Source organism: Zingiber officinale, chromosome 4A (assembly GCF_018446385.1).
Source record: "Zingiber officinale cultivar Zhangliang chromosome 4A, Zo_v1.1, whole genome shotgun sequence".
Taxonomy (NCBI): Eukaryota; Viridiplantae; Streptophyta; class Magnoliopsida; order Zingiberales; family Zingiberaceae; genus Zingiber; species Zingiber officinale.
The window spans coordinates 357,180-379,280 of NC_055992.1; the positions used below are offsets into that span (position 1 = coordinate 357,180).

The 22,101-nt window shown below is 36.0% G+C and overlaps 2 protein-coding genes across 3 annotated transcripts; one reads left to right on the forward strand and one right to left on the reverse strand.

Moving 5' to 3' along the window:
- Positions 1-1,708: 1,708 nt before the first annotated feature.
- LOC121969148 (DNA-binding protein BIN4-like) lies at positions 1,709-11,207 on the reverse strand. 2 transcript variants are annotated; one of them, XM_042519083.1, is made up of 12 exons: positions 11,025-11,207; positions 10,821-10,926; positions 10,032-10,341; positions 9,838-9,905; positions 9,528-9,575; positions 9,059-9,176; positions 8,208-8,254; positions 8,084-8,110; positions 5,722-5,797; positions 5,102-5,217; positions 2,543-2,653; positions 1,709-2,008 (listed from the first exon to the last, which is right to left on the reverse strand). In XM_042519083.1, the coding sequence occupies exons 2-11, from the start codon at positions 10,866-10,868 to the stop codon at positions 2,555-2,557; spliced, it is 957 nt and encodes a 318-aa protein (XP_042375017.1). In that variant the 5' UTR covers positions 10,869-10,926; positions 11,025-11,207; the 3' UTR covers positions 1,709-2,008; positions 2,543-2,554. The 2 variants fall into 2 exon arrangements, with proteins under 2 accessions (XP_042375017.1, XP_042375016.1); XM_042519082.1 differs by having other exon boundaries at positions 10,821-11,207.
- Positions 11,208-18,116: 6,909 nt separating this feature from the next.
- On the forward strand, positions 18,117-19,610 carry LOC121973033 (NAC domain-containing protein 79-like). Its single transcript, XM_042524630.1, has 3 exons — positions 18,117-18,510; positions 18,800-19,077; positions 19,168-19,610. The coding sequence occupies exons 1-3, from the start codon at positions 18,336-18,338 to the stop codon at positions 19,591-19,593; spliced, it is 879 nt and encodes a 292-aa protein (XP_042380564.1). The 5' UTR covers positions 18,117-18,335; the 3' UTR covers positions 19,594-19,610.
- Positions 19,611-22,101: the final 2,491 nt, after the last annotated feature.

The window sequence follows — 22,101 nt, forward strand, 5'->3', positions numbered from 1 at the left end:
GGCAGGCAACGATACGATCGCCTCCCCTCAACATAAACACATACATTTTATTCTCTCGATATAAAATTCCTAGTTGGCTCCCCCGGCTAAGTCCCTAGTTGGCTGAAATATCAATTTATTTATAGTTACGTCACTCTTCTTTAATTGCACCCCAATCTTCTATACAAAATCGACGATCATAATTACCACCACAACAAACTAGCTGACATGTTCTTCATCTTTCTTACATGCGTTTAGTCTCCACCAACTAAATCATCATTGAAAATTAACCTATACCTAGACTTAAACTTATTTTTTTTCCTAGGGATAAGTTCTCCTTCTCTTCTCTGGATGATGATGATAGTAATGGCTCCTCAAGAAAGAGATGACAGGCATATGATGGCAAAAGGTTAATACATTTATCCCTAGCGTTTCCATCAATTTATCCGAGGATTAATATAGAGAAAATAAATTATGGATAATTATTAATTTTTAAAATAATGATTATATCAGAGGTATTTATCTCGAGATCATAGACATATGAGCTCATATAATAACTGTCATGATGATTTACAGGCATGCAGAGCTTCCTCGAATGGCGATGGCAGTAATGGCTCCTGTGAAGAATTGATTTATTTCCCATGCACCAAACCAAACTCGGAGGGCGTATTCCCCCCCCCCCGGTTAACATGTATATTATATACTCAAAAATATGGCAAATCACATTAATAAACATGATAAATTTTAAAGATGTTATATAACAGCAAATTAATTAATTTTAAAGTACATAGAACTGTTAAAAGTTACTAGTTGTAAATTTGATAGCGACCAAGTTAGCTAGGTCACATCCATTTTAATCATTCCCCTAACTTTAGTCGTGTAAACCCTAATTCTAGCTTATCAACGTTTTCATTCACACATCTCAATCGAGAACTAAACCATTTCCATTTCCTATTAAATGGTCTCATGTTGCACCAACATTCGCGTGGTCGGGTTAGATGGATCATGCCAAGAAAAAAAATTATCTAAGCAATATACGCATGCATTAATGATATATATACTTGGTCGCTAATCAATTAAGACGTAATTAGGTGAAATAATGTTTTTATTTTAAAACTTATAGATATATTTAACTAACTTTATATTACATATTTAAATTTTATTATGGATATAATTTAATTTTTTAAGAAAATGCAAAAATTAAAGATCTCAACAACTTGAAAAAAAAATGTGAAAACTCAAACACGGATTGAATTTTCATATCATCTTTTAAAATATTCAAATATAATATATATCATTTTAAAATACTCAAATATAACCTCAAAACATTAAACAAATATAATCTCTCTCTATCTATTTATGTCTAAACATTAGAGGAAAATATTATATTGAAAAAACTAATTTGTAATATTATGAAAGTTTTCTGTATATTGAAAATATTAAATATTATTATATTAAAAATGATTTTCCGATCTGGCGGGGCAATTTGTTTGAATTTATTTGTGTGTGGTGGAGGCGGGGTCGGGGCCTAGTTGTCATTGAGCTCTATTTTAGTTTAATTTGTTGGATTCTTATTAATCTAAAATTTATATACTCTTGTTTATTAAATCTCATTGCTATTTTATAACAATAACAAAAAGAAAAGTAAAGAAATTCTCAAGGAGTTTCTTACCGTACCATCAGCCATATTCTTCCCTATTAAAAGATTCTCAGCTACTCAGTCGAGGTGTTTGTCGATATTTGAACCATCAAATTGCAAAACATGTAGCAAGTACATTCATTAACCATCACTTCCAAGGCATGTTTACTAGCTGGAAAGAAATTAAACAAGCGGTGCTTCAAGCACAAACAAGATAATAAACTTTTTTTTTCTCTATCCTTTCATGTTTGCTCAGCCTTGGCTTCTTCAGTTGGTGAACAAGGGTAGATAAATTCTTCCTTCACTACTTCCCTTCTTTTCCTTGCCCTTCTGCCATTCCTTCTTCATCTTCATCTTCATCTTCATCTTCATCGCCTGCTTGCACTTCTCCTGTTGGAAATGAATCTGATCATAAGTGAATCCAAGAAACAACATCATTTTTCTTAAGTCATGGGAAATACTTATAGCCAGGGGCTGAGCCAACACATGCCCAGCTGCCCACAACCAGACCAGGACAAAAAAATATATATATTATTACACAGCCGGCCTAGACAGATTTAATCTATATATTTAAATTTGACAAAAAATAAATAAACATAATATTGACTACTATTGCAAACTATGTTCTTCATGTAGTAAAAGTAAAGTAAAATCATATTGTAGATTTGTAATCATGTTGGACTACAAGTTGATACTTGTTAATCATGATAATACTCATTAAAATAAAAGGATACCATGAACTTATAAACATTGCATACACACGTGATGCCAGAATATGCAAAGAAGAATGGAAAGAAGAATGGCGAAAGAAATTTTAAATTTCTTTTTATACTAGTTGTTAATAATTTGGGCGATAACTGACGGTAGTAAAAAAGATTATTCGAAGACAATAGGCAAGGATTTGTAACCATGGGTAATGAATACCTAGCAAACCATCTATTTTTTTGACTTTCTTGTTCTCTTCGAAACTTGAGGGTTTTTTGCGCCTTTCTTAGCCGGTGTGGTAATCATTTTGGCCTTCTTACGCACGGAACCCTGCAAATATTGAAGACTCATTAGCATTGTGAATACAGTGCAGGATAAAGAAAAGGCATTTTTCAAAAAATATTAAAAGAGAAGAATTTAAGGCAACTTGATGTCTGCCACAAGTTGGCGGGCAATAGAAAGAAATGCTAGAGAAATCCTAAACATTCATACGCGGCTTACTTCTCAGTCAATAAAGCAGACAAAAGGTACATACTATAAAGTTTATCTGTTGCTAACCAGCTACCAATATTTCTTGACTTCTATCTTGACTGGGAGAACAAAAAAACTAAACTAAACTATACAGGAACTGATGTGGCATATTAGTGAGAACCCAACCAAAGAGTGACAAAGAAAAACTCTCAAAAAAATAGTTATGATTTCTAGCATATTTCAGTTTTCATAATTTAGTACGCAATGTATGATTGATGACAATATTTGAAACCTCCATTGAACCTGAATTTTTCACACGAAGATATCTGTGAGAAAAAACAAGCGCACTAATAGCAAGCAATAGGCAGAATTATCTCCTTGAACTAGTTTGGGGAAACTCAGATGCAATCTCAGAGTTAATTATGATTTGCCCTGCTCAACTGAGTGAAACAAATTAGAGGAAATGGAGTCACCATCTCAGGTTCACTGTGGAATGTGAAATAAAAAAAAAAAAAAAACTGAACAAAATATCACATGCTTTGAAGGAGTCCCAGAAAAAATAGTCAATCAACCAACTGATAACATAATTGTAAATGGATTGAAGATTCATTCAGCAGAGCACCAGACCCTGACTAGAAGAAAATAATATCAATGCTGTGCCAACACATGACATGGTGTTGGTGACACCAATTGTTAAAGTCATTTCTGGAAATATATATATATATATATAATTCAAGGGCTTATTTGAAAATTTTAATGGGTAAATTAAAACCCTTGTTTTTTCTTTCCTTGGCACAGCCCACGATGCAAAACCATCATTTTTGCTCACTCCCAATGTGACAAATCCTTCGAACATGACCTAGACAGCCATCCAAACTTTGCATGATCTCTGCAAGCATTTCCAACCTTAATACTCTCAAACAATTTATGGCCCCCAATAGAAACAATCATTTGCAATCTTTGGTTTGCATTCCCATCAAAATCGACGAAGGGTGCTCTTAAATCCCACAATCTCTCCTCTTTTTCATTTCCCAAGGTAGTACTTGTTGTGGCCACCGTAAACATCGCTATTTAGGTGTCTTTTTAAAGTCTCCATACTGCAGGTAAGGTTGAGCTAACCCTAACAAAGGTCATAATTCAGCCCATTCTCATTTAAATTTGTGGTGTATTTCCTCTAACAGCACCTCCCACTTCAAGGTATGTTCTGTGTGCAACCCTCTTGGTCAGCAATTATCAGGAGACAAAATAGTGATGACTGACATTCCTTCCACCACCAGCTACCTAAGTTACATCGATCCCTTGACTTTTGCTCAGTGACAACTACATAGAAGTTTTGTTCTGGCAGTGACCCTCATCTTTCCTTGCCAATGAGCTTCTCCCTTTCGTTGAGTTCTATCTTTTAGACCTTTCTGTTGTGTTGGTTCCAGTTGTAAGCAGAAAGTATCAAGTGTTGTAGATGTTTTTGATTTCCTTCGTGATCCACAGTGAACTTTATCCCATCACCTCCTTCGTCTACTGAAAACCGCGAACTCCATAAAGAAAGTTTACTGCCATCAACAGTCCTTCGAAACCAATCAAGTAATGTTTGAGCAGATCGGAGAGGTCTTCAAGGCAACTAATTCACTTTATGCTTAATAACTTCGTTTTGAGCTTCAGAGATGTTGTGCGTGCTCTGTGTATAAGTGTTTGGTAGTGATGGTCCTTCATTTTCATGTATCAAATGTGAGTGAATCATTTCCTGTGAGTTATTGTTGTTGTTATGCTCAATGGCAGCAATTAGAGGATTATTTTAACCAATCGATGATTGCAAAGGGGTTAGTTAAATCCTTTTGGTTAACCTTAGTTTAACATTTTTGTCCTATGATACTCTATATTTTCCTTGTGTACATTATTAGTCAGTTTAATTCGGTTTAAAATTGCTTTTGTATGAGGCAACCAACACCTCTCCTATAGAAGGGTTGACCATAATGGTATGACCAAGTGAAGTCATTAGGAGGGTGGTGCCGGTGTACACAGTTAGCAATTTGAAAAAAAAAACAGTATGTTAGTTAAGCCATAATAAATCATATATCTGAAGAAAGTCGGCAGTAAGCAGACTAAACTAAAATACCAGGGTTATCAAAGAGGTAAGCATATAAACATGCAAAACCAATGTACCCCAATCTTTCTCCGCATAAGGTTCTTGTCTATTCACTAAACAAAAGCTTCAAATTATAGAATTTTTTTGACAATATCTTCATGTTCTTATTCTTCAATGGTATAAATACAAATTTTGGCTTAGTGGAATTCAGTGGTGTCATAGTTTACCTTGGTCTTATCTGTATGATCACCATCTTCATTTGTCTGATCACTTTGATGAACAGGATGTTTTGTTACCTTATCTGCCTCTTCTTCTGAATCAAATGAAAAATCATCAAGTGTTCCTGCAAAATAATAGAGCTTCAAGTTAAAAGTTCAGTAGAATAAAAGAAAGAATTATGATAAACGATAACTGCAATTGTAGCATATGTTACAAATAGTTTTGTCGTCAACACCATCAAACAGTATCAAATCCAACTATTTATTCTGAATTTTCTATATTATTATAACAAAGAGAAAGAGGATTGTAATGGAGATATGAAATGGAAAAAAAAAACAGAACCTTTATGGGGGCTCAAATAAAGCAGCATTAGATAAGAACCAACTGAAAAGGTAAAGCTTGAAGCTAAACTAAAAGTTTGGACTATTACAACCTTCTAAATGCCAAAGACACTCCGAGAGAATCAAATATGAGATAGTGAATAAACAGAAGAAAAAGAAAAAACTTGATATTAAGAAGCATCGACCCAACAGTTTGTAAACAGCATGTTTCTGGATACAGATTCTCTAACAATCATCCACAATAAACTTTCAACATGATAGGAGAAGATTCAATATATAACTTTTACCTTCAACCATTGTCTCAGCTTCAAATACATTTGACTTTGGTTCCAATTGTATAAAATCATTCATGATTGCCTCTATCTGTCCATAAAGAGAATCGAGATGATCACTTTTGTATTACAGAACAATGGGACCTATCCTCTAGAAAGTTATTTGATGAGTTGCATTAAGAATAACTGGGTTTCAGTGACATAAGCTAGAATGCCCATACAAATAAATGCATCTCAAGGGATGGCTATAATAAATCTAGACAAAAGCAGCTCTATTACTATTAAATGATAAAGATCCATGGACAAAAATACTAGGTGGTAGAGAAAAGATCATGACCATTAGTAGGGGCCAGATGCTTTTATTTAGTTCTTTCTTTTCTCAAAATAGGTGTCATAAATTATACTGAAACTCTTTTCTTGCATTCTGAATGATTATAACAGGAACATGTGAGAACTGATGGACCATGATATTTAAATTATCATGTTAAAGCACAAACAAAACTCTGTTAAAAGAATAGTTGAAAGTTACAGGTTTGATCCCTTAGTCAAATGTTTTACTTATGATGGTCAAGACATGGGATAAGTGAATACTTGAAACAAAATATCCAATAAACCACAAAAACTTCGAACCAAGAATGTCAAAAACCATATGTTTGTGTAGCAAATACTCACATAACATAAAACAACTTCCAAGGTAATATTGTCTAGATAAGCTTTTAATTTTGGATGAAAATCTAGTTTTAGGATAGCAGCCACAAATGTAACAACATCATCAATAAATGGAAGCACTCTCACACACAATCACATTGTTGTTGTATGGGCATGCCAACGTTCGTTTTAACCCATTTTGAATGATACAAACATAAAACCTACAAAACCCCATTTAAGACAATTACAGTCAAATAAAACCTAATTTCTATGAATTCATTATATTCTTATTTTTCAAAGTAAACAAACCAAATGGGAGGGCAGAAAAGGATGGGTCCAGTTGAAAAATGTCAGCATGGTTCAAACTTCAAACTGCATCAATTTGTGTCAACGCTAGGAGATTAAAAGGGTGGGTCAATCCAGAACCATTGACAATATTGGTACTGATAACAAAATACATTTCTTGAAAATTATTCAGTACTTGACACTTGATTTATGATGCGGTAATGATGAGGGGCCCTACCCTGCTGTCACGGTGGAGGTTAAAAGAGGTCAAAGTCAAGACAGTCAACGCGTATAGGGTATCAGCCGGTCGGGCGAAACATTCCCCGACCGGGAGGAAGGATCCGATCCACCGTCGCCCTCGACACGGGAAGTATTCAAACAACCGATGCTCAAGAGAGAACAACGCGCAGAAGCCGAGGTGCCGCTCGGCTCAGCCGAGCAGCAGACTCAACAACAGCCGAGCATGCGGACAGTGGACTTCCGACCAAGCGGCTATCCCGCTCGGCCCGGCAACAAACAACACTTGGACAGTGGACTTCCAACCGAGCGGCTATCCCGCTCGACGCGACAGCATGTGGACAGCAGAATTCTGGCCGATCGGCTATTCCACTCGACCAAGCAACAGACACAGCAGGCTATCTTTTGATATCCTTTTGAGAGCTAGTGTCACTGATAGGCGGCATGGTCAGACAGAGGATCGTACGACGGAAGCTTCCACTGTCACTTCAGAGATATACTCGACTGTTGTTGAGTCTGCTGCCCGGCCGAGCGGAGGTGTCGCTTGGCTCGCCTTTTGCGCGTCATTCTGTAATATTTTTATTTTATGCATTACATTTATTTTTATATTCTTTCAAATTATCTTCGTTCACACATATTGTAATTTTTTATTTTTATTCATTTTAGATTATGCCAAAAAAAGGTTATATTGGCTAAATATTTCTAATTCTTTTGTGTTACATATTTACACATATTTAAATTCACATACTTTTGCTATTACATTTTGAAATTTGTCATATATTTATTTATTGTATTTCTATCTCCCTATTCTTATTTTGGAACAAATTCATGGCATCACCATTGTCCATTGACCTAGAATGACCAAATAACGAGTCAAATTGAAAAATCAACTCACCAATTAGTTCAAGCTACATGATATTGTGTGAAATTATCTTCTTGGCTTGGAAAAATGTGTTATTCTTTCATAACAAGAATTACTGAATTAATTCTCCAAATTTGAAGTATTCTTTCTAGTTCAGGTGGAGATTTTTGAATGGCCAATTTTTTTGTCTAACAAACACCAGAAAACACACAAGGCATTCTCATAAAACACTTATTCAGTGACAAGAAATGAGCTTCAATATATTCAACTTAAAACACAATAGAGAACCTTCTAATATTTGTTTGCAATGAATAAAGCATATTAAGGAACACATTGATTACAAACCTTTGCTTCTGATTGTCCTATGCTGACCTAAAAAAAGGAAAACAAACAAATTAGTCAGATAATTCTTTCAAAAGCATTTTTATTTTTAATTATAAAAGTAACTTTAAATGGGTGGGCAGCATACAACACAAAATGTCCTTGAAGGAACTATTGTTGTTTTATATACAGTCCCTGTGACAAAGAGCAACAAAAATATCAAATGCTAGGAAGGGTGAATTTCATGCCAGCAACAAATGAATTTCATGGATTAACATGTAGGGAAAAAACTAGTGAAGTATAATATATGCAAAGAGCGGAAAAAAAAAAACTAGAACAAAAGTTTATCCAAAAATAATGGAAATATTAAAAATAATCAAAACACACATATAAAAAACCTATAGCTTATTCTACTCCAGCAATGCATAAAAGGAAATATTACTAATGATAACCATTTCAACAACTTCAATATGCTTAAACTTTATCCAGAAACTGAAAGAACCAGTAGCATCTATATTGTATCAAATTCACAAAAACAATTTATAAAACAAGAATAAAAATCTGAGGCAAATTGAGCAAGTTAAAAGAAATTTGCTAGCTGCATAATGGTTAATGTCTTTAAAAAAATTTTAAAGTTTTACAAAGCATATGAAAGTTGAGTACCACATATATAATATACTGCATGTTTATACAAATGTTGCTAATTATAATTAATAAATACAAAAAATATGTTACTAAAGTTTTTTTTGTTTTCAGGAACGTTGATGGCAAATTAATATTTACAAGAGAAGTCAAAAGGAAACAGAGATAAATATGGTCTCCTGATGAACATGTTATAGATCACATAGATAACTTCGAGAAAATGGTTAACTAAACTCAATAAGATTTAAATAACAAAATAAAATAGGAAAAAAAAGGAATGGAGCTGCATTCGATTCCATACTATGATGAAGAGAAGAAAGAAAGAATAAAAATTCTGAAGAGTTAAATAAAAGTAACCTTTTAGGTCTAAGAGCAATTCATTGTTCCCAGTAGGACCATTTGAAATTACAATTCGTCCAACAGCACCTACATCTCCTCTAAGATCTATGGAGTCCCCATCACATTCAACAAGTGCCTGAGTAAGTGCAATAAAACAAATTTATCAAATACAAATAACATTACTGCACAGAACTCAGTATCATGTATTGTACTATTAACAAAACAATAAGAATTACATCTGACCAAAAATTATCCGAGGAGAAAATTTAATAAAATACTCTGTTGTTTGGCCAACGCTTGACTCAAGTGTTAAACAACTAATGCATGAATAACTTTTCATACAGGAATAGGTTTCCTATTAACCAAATGGCAAGGCATGAACTGGAAGGATCAAATGTTATTCTACTCTAGTAATATATGATATATTAAAGGGAAATAGAACCCTTTTTAATTGCATAATCTATATGTTAATAAAAACAAGAAATACCTTGGAACGTTGTACTTTGTCTGTGAACACTAAAGGTAACCTGGAGACCTGAAATACAGAAGAGTTATCCATTATACTATAATAAGCAAGCAGGCAACAACAACAAAAAAAGTGACAAGGAGAAGCAGTAATACATTACAACAAGCATATCAAATCCTATACCATTTGCTGTTTAGAAAGGGAACAACCTAACTAGCAACTCAAATTCACATTTGGTCATGTGAGCAATGTTGACGGCAAAGGGAAGAAAGAAAACATTTCTTGAAATCATTCAGCTGAGCAAAATTACTGGTAGGATGTGGGATCTTACAGAAGATCCTGCAGGTTTATCTTGTGTGCTTTCTTCAATTGGTTCCTTCTTATTGGGACTCAAAGCATCTATCTCAAAAAATATTCATCAAATTTAAACATTAAATGAAACAGCAGTAGTAGAAAATTGAGACAAAAAATAAGATGGAACCTAAGCAATGTTTCATTTACTAGGTGCATAAATATAAATTTTACCTTGGCTCAAAATTTGATTATTCTCATGTTTTGCATCTGTTGGTTCCACAGTCTTGATTAGAAGGCTTTCTTCACCAATATTATTTTTTATGGAATCTCGCTCATTCTTCCTTCCCTTTGGCTCTTGTTTTGCATCTGTTGGTTCCTCAGTCTTGATTAGAAGGCTTTCTTCACCATTATCAATTTTGATGGAATATTGCTCACTCTTCCTTCCCTTTGGATCATGTTTTGCATGAGCAGACCTTTTGGGGTTGTTTACTGGAGAGGAATCAGACCCAGAAGATACTGTTACAACATCCGTGCTTGGAGGCTGCTCAAATTTTTCAACGTGTCAAACTAGAATAATTGTCATCCCGGCCAATGCGCATTGAATGCTTTTAAAATCTTGCACAGACTTAGTAGCATAGGAGCAGAGGCTCCAACATTCAGCTCAATATTACTTTTCCTACGTGTTAAATCTGGCTGGGTACAGCTTAAACCCAAACAAAGGGTAATCGATCGTAAAACAAAAAACTGTGTTTGATTCCCATTTAACAGGGGTCTTATACATGAATTTTAACTCAATATCGAACAAATTTATGAGATTCTGAGACAGTGACATAAAGGTCTACCTATGCTTTTAAACATTCAAAAGGTAAGCAAAATAAACAAAATGGTACGAAAAAACGGATTTTTAAAAACCTTCATTTCACTTCCGCTAACCTTCATCAAGAAAACAAGAACCAAACCTATTCGTGAATCATGAGCGATAGTGTGAAGAGAATTTGGTGGCGAGAGAAGTAAGAGGACCTGGAACAATCGCAACCAGTCGGGGGATCCTTCGCGCGAGTCGCTCATAGCTGCAGACTGGACTGAGGTTTGGAGAGGGTTTGCCTTTGCCCCTCTTCTCGATTCCCTAAGAGAAAGTGGAAGATGGGTCTCAGTGCAAGGTCGAAGTAGCCGCGAGGGGCGCTATGCCTTCGCCTAGGAAATATTCGCGTCCAATGAGAAGACCAGAAAGCGGAGAGTCTCCGATCATCGCGATCACCGACGGCTGCTCCTGCTACATAATCCTCATGGCCGTCGTCCTCAGGAGAGTCGGAGTGCAGTGGAATTCAGCAGCGAGGCAGACGATTGCGATCGGGGAAGGGCGAGAAGGGACCTGACTGACTCGCCGAATCGTAGGGTTTATGATAACGAGCGAATGCGATGGCTCATTGCAGGACGGGTAAGACACGGAAGTTGCCCGCCGCACGATCGTACCGATGGTCGACTCGATCGAACGAATCAAATGCTTTTAGGTCTTGGCGGACTGCCCAGGTTGCCTCCAAAGCACATGTACATTAATTCATCAGTATCAAATTAATCAATTTTTGTATTGGTAATTCAATTTTACCGACTTTTATTTGATCTATTCGACCTTCGGCAATTTAACAAATCACATACGCTACATACGAAATTTATCAAAAGGCCTATCATAATTTTACATTTACCAAAAGACGTAGTAAAATATATGAAACTCTCCTTTTACCTGTCTCGTCAACTTATCCTTTCTCACTCCATTTTTCAAGGCGTTATTAGAATGATTTTAATTTAAAAATTTTATTGATGGTTCAGAAGTTGATAGTGTTAATATTTTTCTTCTTCTCTTTCTTAGTGCATGTAAACTTCATTGTTTTTCTTAACTCTTCGATTGTAAAAATCTTTCACTCTGTTTTAATTGTGAGATCGTCCCCCATCGAAAGCTTACGTAAGTGTCTTCGTATGTTCCTTAAGCGACATCAAATGATTTTCATTGAAAATACACACTAACCATGTCTTTGCAGTGAAGGGTTTAGGGTTTCTGTCAGTATTCTTTTTTCATAATGACGCAAGAAAATGGGTCGGGTGTTTTATTCTTTGCTGTTCAATTATTCGTAAAGATATCATTTTCAAAACTATCGGATTTACAAAAGCTCAACCAGTTTGTTATTTTTTTTTATTAATATTTTAAAATTTTAGGGTTTAGTTGATGTTAGAAAAAACTGCACTGGGACAATATGTTAGATCACTTTAATAATTTCTTTGAAGCATACACAATGAAAGGAAGGCATCATGAATCTGTTATTTTACATAATCGACACATAACAATGATCAAACAACCCCCCCCCCTTTAGTATTTTCTTAGACATACAAGATATGCAGCATATCCGTGGTATATTGGTGAATATATTTCAAAATTAGGATTTAAATTTTCAAATCTTTAGATTCTTAGGTAGAGCTTATAATTGTGAATTATAAGCACGAATTAGTAGTATAGTAAAATAAAATAATTTGAAAATCTTAATATTTATTCATTTTGGCCAGTAGATGGCCCTGGTATTGGGATATCATGGCAAATGAGGGCATGAAATAATCCCATATCAGGCTCAACAACGTGAGTTGATATGATCGCATATCAAGCCCAATGTGGGCCTAATATAATTGCATGTTAGGTCCAACATGGGTCTGATATAATCGCATATCAGTCCCCACGTGGATATGATATGATCTCATATCAGACCCAACGTGAGTCTAAATACGTTGGGCATAATATTATCCTATATAATATTTATCTTGTCGTAGAAGATAACAAATCATTTAAGTTTTTCAAATGTACGGTTGCTCTCACTAGAAGAGACGTTTCTTTATTGCTTGGTATTGCATATCGAGGTGCTTCGATTCCGATCAATTCAACTAAAATATTGAGTGACCTCTTTTTAACTTACTTCTCAAATAAAAAAGAAGCTGATAGATCAAGAATTAAGGAGTTGTTTAAATTTTATGTTAATCGTGTTGAATTAAATAATGATATTTTATTATTTTACAAATTATACATTTTGTATATATTTATTTTTGTCTTTTTTTTTAGTGAATATAAGGTTCTTTTAGGTCTTATAGATATAACAGATGATTTTGACCATCTTGTTAGATTCAATTGGGTTGAAGTCATTCATAAATTTATAGCTCGCTCCACAATTACTTAATATTGGGGACATATTTTCATCAACTCAGACAATACACTCCAACACCAACCTCCCTTACCTAAAGGGATTTGTTGGTCTTTTGACGGTAAGTTTATTTTTAATGGAAATTTGACAACATTTTGCGGACATGTATGGATATGTAACACTTGTGATAATAAAGCAGATATGATTTTTGGAGCATATTTCAATCTAGAAACCATATAATATTGAAGGAGCATGAATAAATAAGTGAATCAATAATCCTTCACATATTATTAAGGTGAGAGTTTTGTTCAACCGAATCTCATTTGAAGAGGTAAATATTGAAGACTGTCACATGTTAGGTTAATATGCAGTTTTTAACATTTGTTTTTATAAATTTGATGGGTTATGATTGAACTAATCTCTACCCAATATGAAAAAAATATCGATTGAGAACCTTAATTTCGTTGACGACATTCCACGTCCAATAGAGACATCACAATTTGATGACATCGAAGCAAGAAGGTAAAGTAGTAAGAAATGTTTTAACTGCATTATTCAAGCAAACCAAATCAAGGAACTAACAATGGAGAACATGCATTTGAATAATAAAGTGAAATAATTACTTAAAATAATAGAAAATAAAGGCATGTACTCTCAATCAAGCGATCATGTAGTCGATCCTCATTCTAAACTAGTAGTTTTTGGAACAAGGAGTATGAGAGGATGTGACAAAAATCACTATGATTATAAGGATACTCCAATTGATAGTTCATTGTGGCTCCAACTTTTATCTAAGAGGAAGTAGAGCAAGATACAAATATGTGAGCCTGTGGAGAACGTTTTAACATAAGTATAGGGTAAAAAATTTGTAAAATAACTTGATTTTATGGACAAGGGGAAAGGAAAAAATTGATGAGGATGATATGAAAGAAGAAAGAGACATCATCACAATAATGGAAGGCAATTATGAAGAAAATGCAAAGAAGGAAGCAGCTAGGATTGGCCAACTTAACCAAATAAGAAAACAAGTCATTGTTGTAAGTGTGTATTTGCATACAAAAAAGTATGTTGTTTGATTTAATTCATTAATTAAATGTGTTTATGTTTGATACGGTGCGTAAAGGTAGAACCTGGTCAAGGGGACGTGGCAGTCAGAAGTCAAGAGGACGTGGCAGTCAGAAGTCAAGGGGGCATGGTAGTCAGGAGTCAATGAGACGTGGCAGTCAGAAGTCAAAGGGACGTGGTAGTGAGCCAAGGGGGTCGTGATCCAGCTAACACTAGGTCTGGAGTTCTAGGCCAGAAACTAAGATAGGTTACTTAGGCAAAAGGTCCAGGTCAGGAGTTGACTCTGAATGCTCGGTCGAGATGTCCGGGTCGGGGGATCAAAAGGATTGTGCGAGTAGGAGATCCAAGTCGGGAGGGCAAATGGGGCGCACTGGTCGAGGTGCTCTGGTCAAAAAGCCGGGAAAGTAACATCAAGAATAAGGAAGAGGGGGAAGAAACCAGTCAAGTCAGGATTTACAGACTGAAACTTTCGGGTCAAGCTATGCAGGGCAGGATTTACAGGTCAAGATTTACAGGCTGAGACTTCTGGGTCAGGCTATACAGGGCAGGATTTACGGGCCAAGATTTCCAGACTAAGACTTCCGAGTCAGGCTATGCAAGGCAGGATTTACAGGTCAGGATTTACAGACTCAGACTTCCGAGTCAGGCTATGTAGGGCAGGATTTACAGACTGAGACTTCCAGGTCAGGCTATGCATGGCAGGATTTACAGGTCAGGATTTCCAGACTGAGACTTCCGAGTCAGGCTATGCAGGGCAGAATTCACAGACCATGACTTATAGGTCAGGATATGTTGGTCTGGATAGATCGGTCAGCCGGAACTTCTCCCTACAAAACGGTTGGTCACTACATGACAACTAAATCAGAGAATCGCAACCACCTGTTAGAGAATAATCATTGTGTGTCAGGGTATATTTCAATGGTCCATGACTCATTACCAGAAGAACCTTCTTGTAACCTACGATAGGATGTCACGTGGCACTTACCCCAGACAAGGTCTAACACCCGACATTCCCTGACATTTGCTAGAGACGAGAAGTACGCATTGCCATATAAAAAGGAGTGTCCTCTCCCTTACGCGGGTACGCTCTCTCACTTTTCGCATCTGTCTTTTACTTTCTCAATTTTACTATTCTTCTGGGGAAAAAGTACCTGACTTTAGCGTTGGAGGGCCTGCGCCGGGGACTTTTTCCCTGGTTCTTGGTCCCTAACGTGAAGGGGGCTTGTCTGAGTGTGCGCAGGGAGCTCTCGCTTATGGACTCTCGTCATCACCCCCTGTCAGCAGCCCGTGGAGCTTGCCTGTGCAGCCTTGTCCTTGTGGGACGTCTCCGTAAATTTCCGTCAACACAAGTGACAGCAGAGCCGACCTCCGTCTGACTCAGATTCCAGTCGGGATTAATGTTTATGATCATAGTTTGTGAAGAAACAATTTAAGATTTTGAAGAAGAAAAAATAAGATGAAGATGTGACCTACTTGTTAAAACAATTGGAGAACCTAAAGTATATTAGTATACATAATGTATTTAATTAAGTGATAAGTTAAGATAATTATTTGGTACCTTAATTTATTTTCCTTATTTAAATTCATTGATTTACTTTGCAGGTTTACAAGAGAATTAGTTTGAGAGGAATCTCCTTTTTGTTTAAATGTGCATCGTGTGAATAGAGAGATTTTTACAGAATGGGAGGTAATTGATACGTATTGTAAAATTTTATTTAAGGGGCATTCTCATCTGGTAGGCCATGCAAAAAGTCTATATATTATTCAACCTTCTTCCTAGTAAGAAATCTAAATGATTTAAGAATATATAATATTAGAATATATTTTATGATTTGGTTAAGTATGTATAACTTTGCATATTTGTAGTCAATAATAAAAACCTCAAGCAAGTTTGCCTTGCAACAAGTGATAAAGACAAATACGGAAAATGAAGGGTTTAGGTATATTTTTATACCTTTCGCTAGTGATAATGCACACTTTCACTTGTTGTCAGTGAACACCAAAACAATGATATTCAATCATTACAATTCTCTTGCACGTGAAAGTAAATTGAAATATGAATTTGAAACAGCGATGAATATCCAATATTCATGTGTATGCTAGTATTGTAGTATAAATGCTAGTTGATGTAAAATTTTAATTTCTTATTCATTCTTACATGTGTCAAAATTTAACTAAAAATACTCCTAGAGTGGTGTCAAAATCTAATTCAAAACATATCTAATGACTTCAATTACATTGCATATGTTGTGTCGCTGCCTTTTGATGTGGTGTCAAAGGTCATGATCTCAGATGCCCCACACTGTGGATTTCATTACCCTCTATAAAGAGATAACTCAAGAAACTATAGATGGTCCCTATAGGAAAGGTATTTCCTGACTTTTGTCGAGATTTGACAATTATTTAATGCGATAAATCTACACTATGGTTGCCCTCTCAGTTATGTCCGGGGTTGTTGTGTTACCTTTTATAGTAAAAGATGATTACGCTTATCCTAAATATCCTCAAAATTTGTCCCAGGATTATATGAAGGAAGATAAATTATGAGATCAATTTATAAAAAAAATGATTGACCGGGTCAAGTAACGTTGAATCTGGGATGATCGGTTCAACCCCACAGAAATTTTCCATTGACTACCTAGGTAACTTGGAAAAATACATATGCAATATGCAAGCTCATCTTGACAACTAATATTCTCATATTCTTATCTATTAAGAGAAACACGAATTAGTTTATATATGGTAAAAGGTAATTCGTTCGTCTCCAGTACCCCCGTCAATCCGTTCCTAGGCCAACACGGAAGAGAGAATTACAGATGTCTACTAGTCATTAGTACAAGTGGCCAAGGTATGGGAAAGACATACTTAGACATGCCGAGTTTTGACTCCAAGACCTTATATGGTAAGATCTTATATCTCAACTACCGTACCGTCGCGAGGAGATAACATGGGTCAGTTTATAACCAATATACAGTGAATTGATTAGTAAAATCATCTTGACATATGCATGTCCGTGTAGTTATCATTGCCATCCGCCTAGAGTCAGCTTCTTAAATACCCCCAAAGGCCTGAAATAATAGCTTATGATGCCGATGAAAATCAATATTCATGATTTTTAGTTTTATTTTCTCTTTTATTGGTTATGTTATTAAATTTTATCTTTGGATAGAGAAAAGTCTTACGATCGATCCTCCAATATTAACTATAACAACTCGTTCAATAAGTGAGATAATTCATAAAATTGATAGCCTCAATCATTGATCATCATCATTTTACCTTATAAAATCAAAACAGTGGGTTCATTTGGTTATGTGCCAATGTAATTAAAACGAGATTTATTTAATATTATTTGTTTTTCTGCAAAGTTGCATTTTTTTTCTCTAACTTGGAAAGAATTTCGTCCCACTATCAATGTCTTCTAATAGCCCCGAAAGTCTCAGTCAACAATCATGAATTATAAATTAATTCATGATTTATTTCTCTTTATATAATTTACAAGTGGAACATCTAATATAATTATTTTATTATTTATTTTTAAATTTTTTATAAAAAAAAAAAACAGAAGGCGATTGTTCGCACACGAGGGAGACACCGATCCAGCGCGCGCGCGCGGGGGGGCCTTTGACCGCCAAAACGCGGTCTCGTGACGTCGTAGGTGGGGCCGGGGAGCGAGCGCGACCGACACCACATGGCGTGCTGTTGACCGGCCACCTCCGGGATCTGGTCAGAATCTAGGAGTTGTCCTCCGGGTTACGTGACCCTGTCGCCTTCTTCGTTCTTTCTTTCGTCTCCATCTTTGTTTCCCAATTTGCCCAACGTATATTTTTTCTTCTTCGTTTTGTTCCCCTCCAAAAAAAATAAATAAATAATCAAATTTTATACCATCCAATTCGCATGGATTATATAATTAAAACGGAACAGATGAACCTGTTTTTGAGGAGGACACAGCTGGGATAAAGTAGTAAAAATGAAGAGCGATCGAGAGAGGTAGACAATTAGTCATGATAGAGTTTATTAATTTATATATGTGGATAGCCATGCATGCAGTCATTGGGTGCAATCAATTCATTGGGCAGCTTGCGAGTGAAGACCCTTAGTTGGTAAGAGCTTCACCAACACACATATCCCATGCAACAAATGCTTCAAATCCTAAGACTTCATTACTGATCTAGAATTAGCTGCAAAGCCAAATCCCTTTGGCCACTTGTGTTCTCTCCAACCTCTTCAATTCTCATAGATCGATCTCACTTAGCTTCTCTCTTTAGGAAGGAAGGAGAGCTAAGGAAGTGAGATGGAAGGAAGGAAGAACAAAGAGGAAGAGAAGTTGCCACCGGGGTTTCGGTTTCATCCTACCGACGAGGAGCTGATCACACACTACCTTATCAAGAAGATTACTGATGCAGGTTTCAGTGCCAGAGCCATGGCAGATGTTGACCTTAACAAGTGCGAGCCATGGGATCTCCCAGGTATATATATACTTCATATGTTATCTTTAATATTTTTGATACTGATTAACCTTTTTCTTTTTTGATTATAAACTTAATTATGTATGAAAGGTATGTCATAATTCAAAAAACTGTTATTTAATCTTGATCTTAATTTGCTCATACACAATATCTCGTGTGCTTTGTTTGGTTTTGTTGTACAAATTAAACTCACATCATCTTAATTTCATCTTCTACTGATGCTCACGTATCATTAATTACCATATTGCATTGATTAATTAAAACCTTCCAATATGTGTTTATACCTTAGGGAAAGCAAAGATGGGAGATAAAGAATGGTACTTCTTTAGCTTGCGCGACCGCAAGTACCCGACCGGGTTAAGGACCAACCGAGCCACCGTTGCCGGATATTGGAAGACAACCGGAAAGGATAGGGAGATCTTTACTAGTAATACTTCAGAGCTTTTGGGCATGAAGAAGACGCTTGTTTTCTACAAAGGGAGAGCTCCGAGAGGCGAGAAGACTAATTGGGTGATGCATGAATATCGACTCCACTCGACATTAGCTCTTAATACTAACAATATCAAGGTAATTATATAAAATCATGTATGATATACACACAATTATATTGGCTCTAGAGCTATTAATTGAATTCCAATTATGATGTATAATTCTTAGGATGAATGGGTTGTGTGTCGAGTCTTCAAGAAGAACCCGAGCGGCAAGAAGCTTTCGACATCGAACCTACAAGCAAGAATCAATTCTTATGGTCATTTCCCCATCATCAACATGTGTGGCCTAATGCAGAATGAACATTATCACTTGGGGGCATCTCAAACCCACCTTTCCAATCCTAATTTAACTGATTTCTCAAGTCGATTCATCAACCGAGCCGACAATGGACTTTTAAACAATCTCTCGGGCAACTTCGGTCCTTCTCTTGCACCGAGTTTGAACATACACATGGGAGCTAGTCCAACCATGACAACTCCTTTCTCCGGATTTATCGAAGGGTTCAATGTCGAAGCCAATCCTACTATGGAAAACAAGTATCATAATAATGTGGATTCTTGCATGGAGGTTGAGGGTTATGGATGGTATTGAGATAGAAGAAGAAGCTAGCTGGCTAGAAAAATGCACTTGAATTAATATAATCAAGCTAATAGAGTTATTAATTAATTCTTGTTGCTTGTCATGATTTAATTAATCCTCCCAACTTTGTTTTAGAAGATTGTTATTATTGTTAGTGTATTGAAGATTATACATATCGACAATGTAACTTAGAGATTGTCTTGTGTTATTCTTTCCCTAAACCTTCTTGTTAAGGAATTACATAGCTAAATATTATATGTCAAGTTTCTCTATAACATCTTTCACAAGGATTATTATTTATTTATTTTTTTAACTTTTAGCCTTTTCCCATTCAGTTTTAATTTGGTATATTCTAACTAACTAGATTGATGGGATATACCAACAATTGACCAACCTGAAAGTGCAATAGCGATAACATGCAAAATGGGATAACTGTGAATGATATAATATCACAGAGAGAAAAAAATTAAGAGTACACTAATTAAGCATCAAATTACCATCAATTATTATAATCATTGATCACTCTTTAGTTTCTCCTTATAAGCAATTATGCATGTATTATCTGACTAGTGATCGCAGAGCAAGTAATCTCTCTCTGCCAAGGTAACATTGTAGGTGTGTTCTCTCTTTTGGATTACTCTAAATGTTATTATTAACAGTTCTACAAGTAAATAAGCAATCAAGTATAGTTACAAAAACAACAGAAATGAAGGGAGTGACCCTCTCGGTTTCCTGATTTACTTCTATAGATGACTGTGAGGTCAGCCGTGTGTGTGAGATGCTTGACGGAGAGGGGAAACAAGCTAAGTATCTGCTTGGCTGTTAAATGATAAACATACCACCAGGAACAAGGAGATGGGAGAATTAATTAAGAGGAAAATCTTACTGGATTCTGATGGGGTAGATGTGACTTTGAGCAGAAACGGAGGGTGCTGTAATAGACTTAACACATTGAGAATACGACTCACAAGCTGCTAGGATGGTTGCCGCTGTGGTACGGTGTAATAGTAAAATATTTAAAGAGATAATAAAAGAATTAGGTTCGTATCTTGAAAGTCTAACTTAATTAATTCTAAACATTGGATTACCAAAAAAAATTGACATAACAGATTGGAAAGAAAAGACTTATCAAGTGATGAATCCTAAGCAAATTTTCAATCGGGTCTCGTTGATGGCTACAGCTGAAAGGGGAATGCGATATATACTAGCTAGAACTAATAAAGGATCGATGCTTGTCAGAAGAAGAAGAGAATAATATTGCAGCTAGCCTGACTTTCATCGCGTATATAATGATGAAGAAAAGGGAAAACAAATTAAGAAGCATGATAGCTAGATAGGATTATATTTTTGTGATGACACAGGCAGTGTAGATAGTTCAGATGAGTTATGGAAGAAGAGGCTAATGCTTTATATAATGACACTCAAGAGGGAAGGAGGGAAAGAGGGAAAGAGATTGTGGTGGCAGTGGAAAGAAAAGAGAAAGGAGAGGAAACAGAAAAATGAACACAAAGACGGCCAAGTCACGCTTGCCATATTTCATACATTAATCTCGTGCGCTTCACACTAGGGGTGAGCAGTCAACTAACCCATTTATACCGACCCGAATCAAACCGAAAAAAATCCATCGAATATAGGGTCGGATATAGGGTTCTGATATTGCATTATCCGATCTAGTAGGGTCGGATAGTTTTTTATCCCAATAACCGAACCAACCCGATCCGTGATCACCCCTACTTGTAGCAACTACTATCGATATATAAGTTGCTATACGTTGTAGTAGTTACTGCCGATAAGCTGCTACACGTTGTAGCAGCTACTCGCTAGTAGCTGCTACAACGTGTAATGAATAATGTCTATTATCATTTTAAAATATTTTATTTTTTTGTTGTTTTATATTTATATTTTATATTTCATTGCATATAGGGTCGGATATCCAAATAACTGACAACCCGCCGGATATCTGATACATAATAACCGTCGGATATAGGACCGGATGTAGGTCATGATATCATATTATTTGATCTAGTAGGGTCGGATAGTTTTTTTACCCTAATAACCGAACCAACTCGATCCGCGATCTCCCCTACTCCACACTCTACATTTGTAGAGAGGTAAGATCAGACCCTCGTCATGGCCTCGGTGTCAGCCCCAGTCATAACATTTAAGAGGCCTGGAGCAAAACGATAAAAATAAGCCTCTAATTTTTTTTTAATAAAGTAAAAATCATTTACAATGACGTCTGCTAATTCTTCTAAATGTAAAATCATCTATAATATTATTGATCCTGTCCGAAAGTCGATGAGATAGATGCTGGGGGCATGACGCTCCTGTTGGCTTCCTATGAACTTTGCTCCGACCTGCAACACAAGCAGCGTCAGTGCCGGGCCAGGGAAGGGGTCCCCGGCGATGACCCTCCAACGCTAAAGTCAGTCTCCGACGAAGCAAGAAGAAGAAGAAACAACGAGAACTGTAGCGCAATAGTAAATATCTCATGTAACGCATACCTCCGGTGATGCTTGG

Excerpts from the sequence above, each read along its gene's own strand:
- LOC121973033 (XM_042524630.1), top strand. The coding sequence starts at position 18,336 with ATGGAAGGAAGGAAGAACAAAGAGGAAGAGAAGTTGCCACCGGGGTTT. Across the intron at positions 18,511-18,799 it reads CGAGCCATGGGATCTCCCAG|GGAAAGCAAAGATGGGAGAT; the intron begins GTATATATATAC and ends TTTATACCTTAG. Across the intron at positions 19,078-19,167 it reads TTAATACTAACAATATCAAG|GATGAATGGGTTGTGTGTCG; the intron begins GTAATTATATAA and ends TATAATTCTTAG.
- LOC121969148 (XM_042519083.1), bottom strand. The coding sequence starts at position 10,868 with ATGAGCGACTCGCGCGAAGGATCCCCCGACTGGTTGCGATTGTTCCAG. Across the intron at positions 9,906-10,031 it reads TAATCAAATTTTGAGCCAAG|ATGCTTTGAGTCCCAATAAG; the intron begins GTAAAATTTATA and ends TTTTTGAGATAG. Across the intron at positions 5,798-8,083 it reads TAGGACAATCAGAAGCAAAG|ATAGAGGCAATCATGAATGA; the intron begins GTTTGTAATCAA and ends CTTTATGGACAG.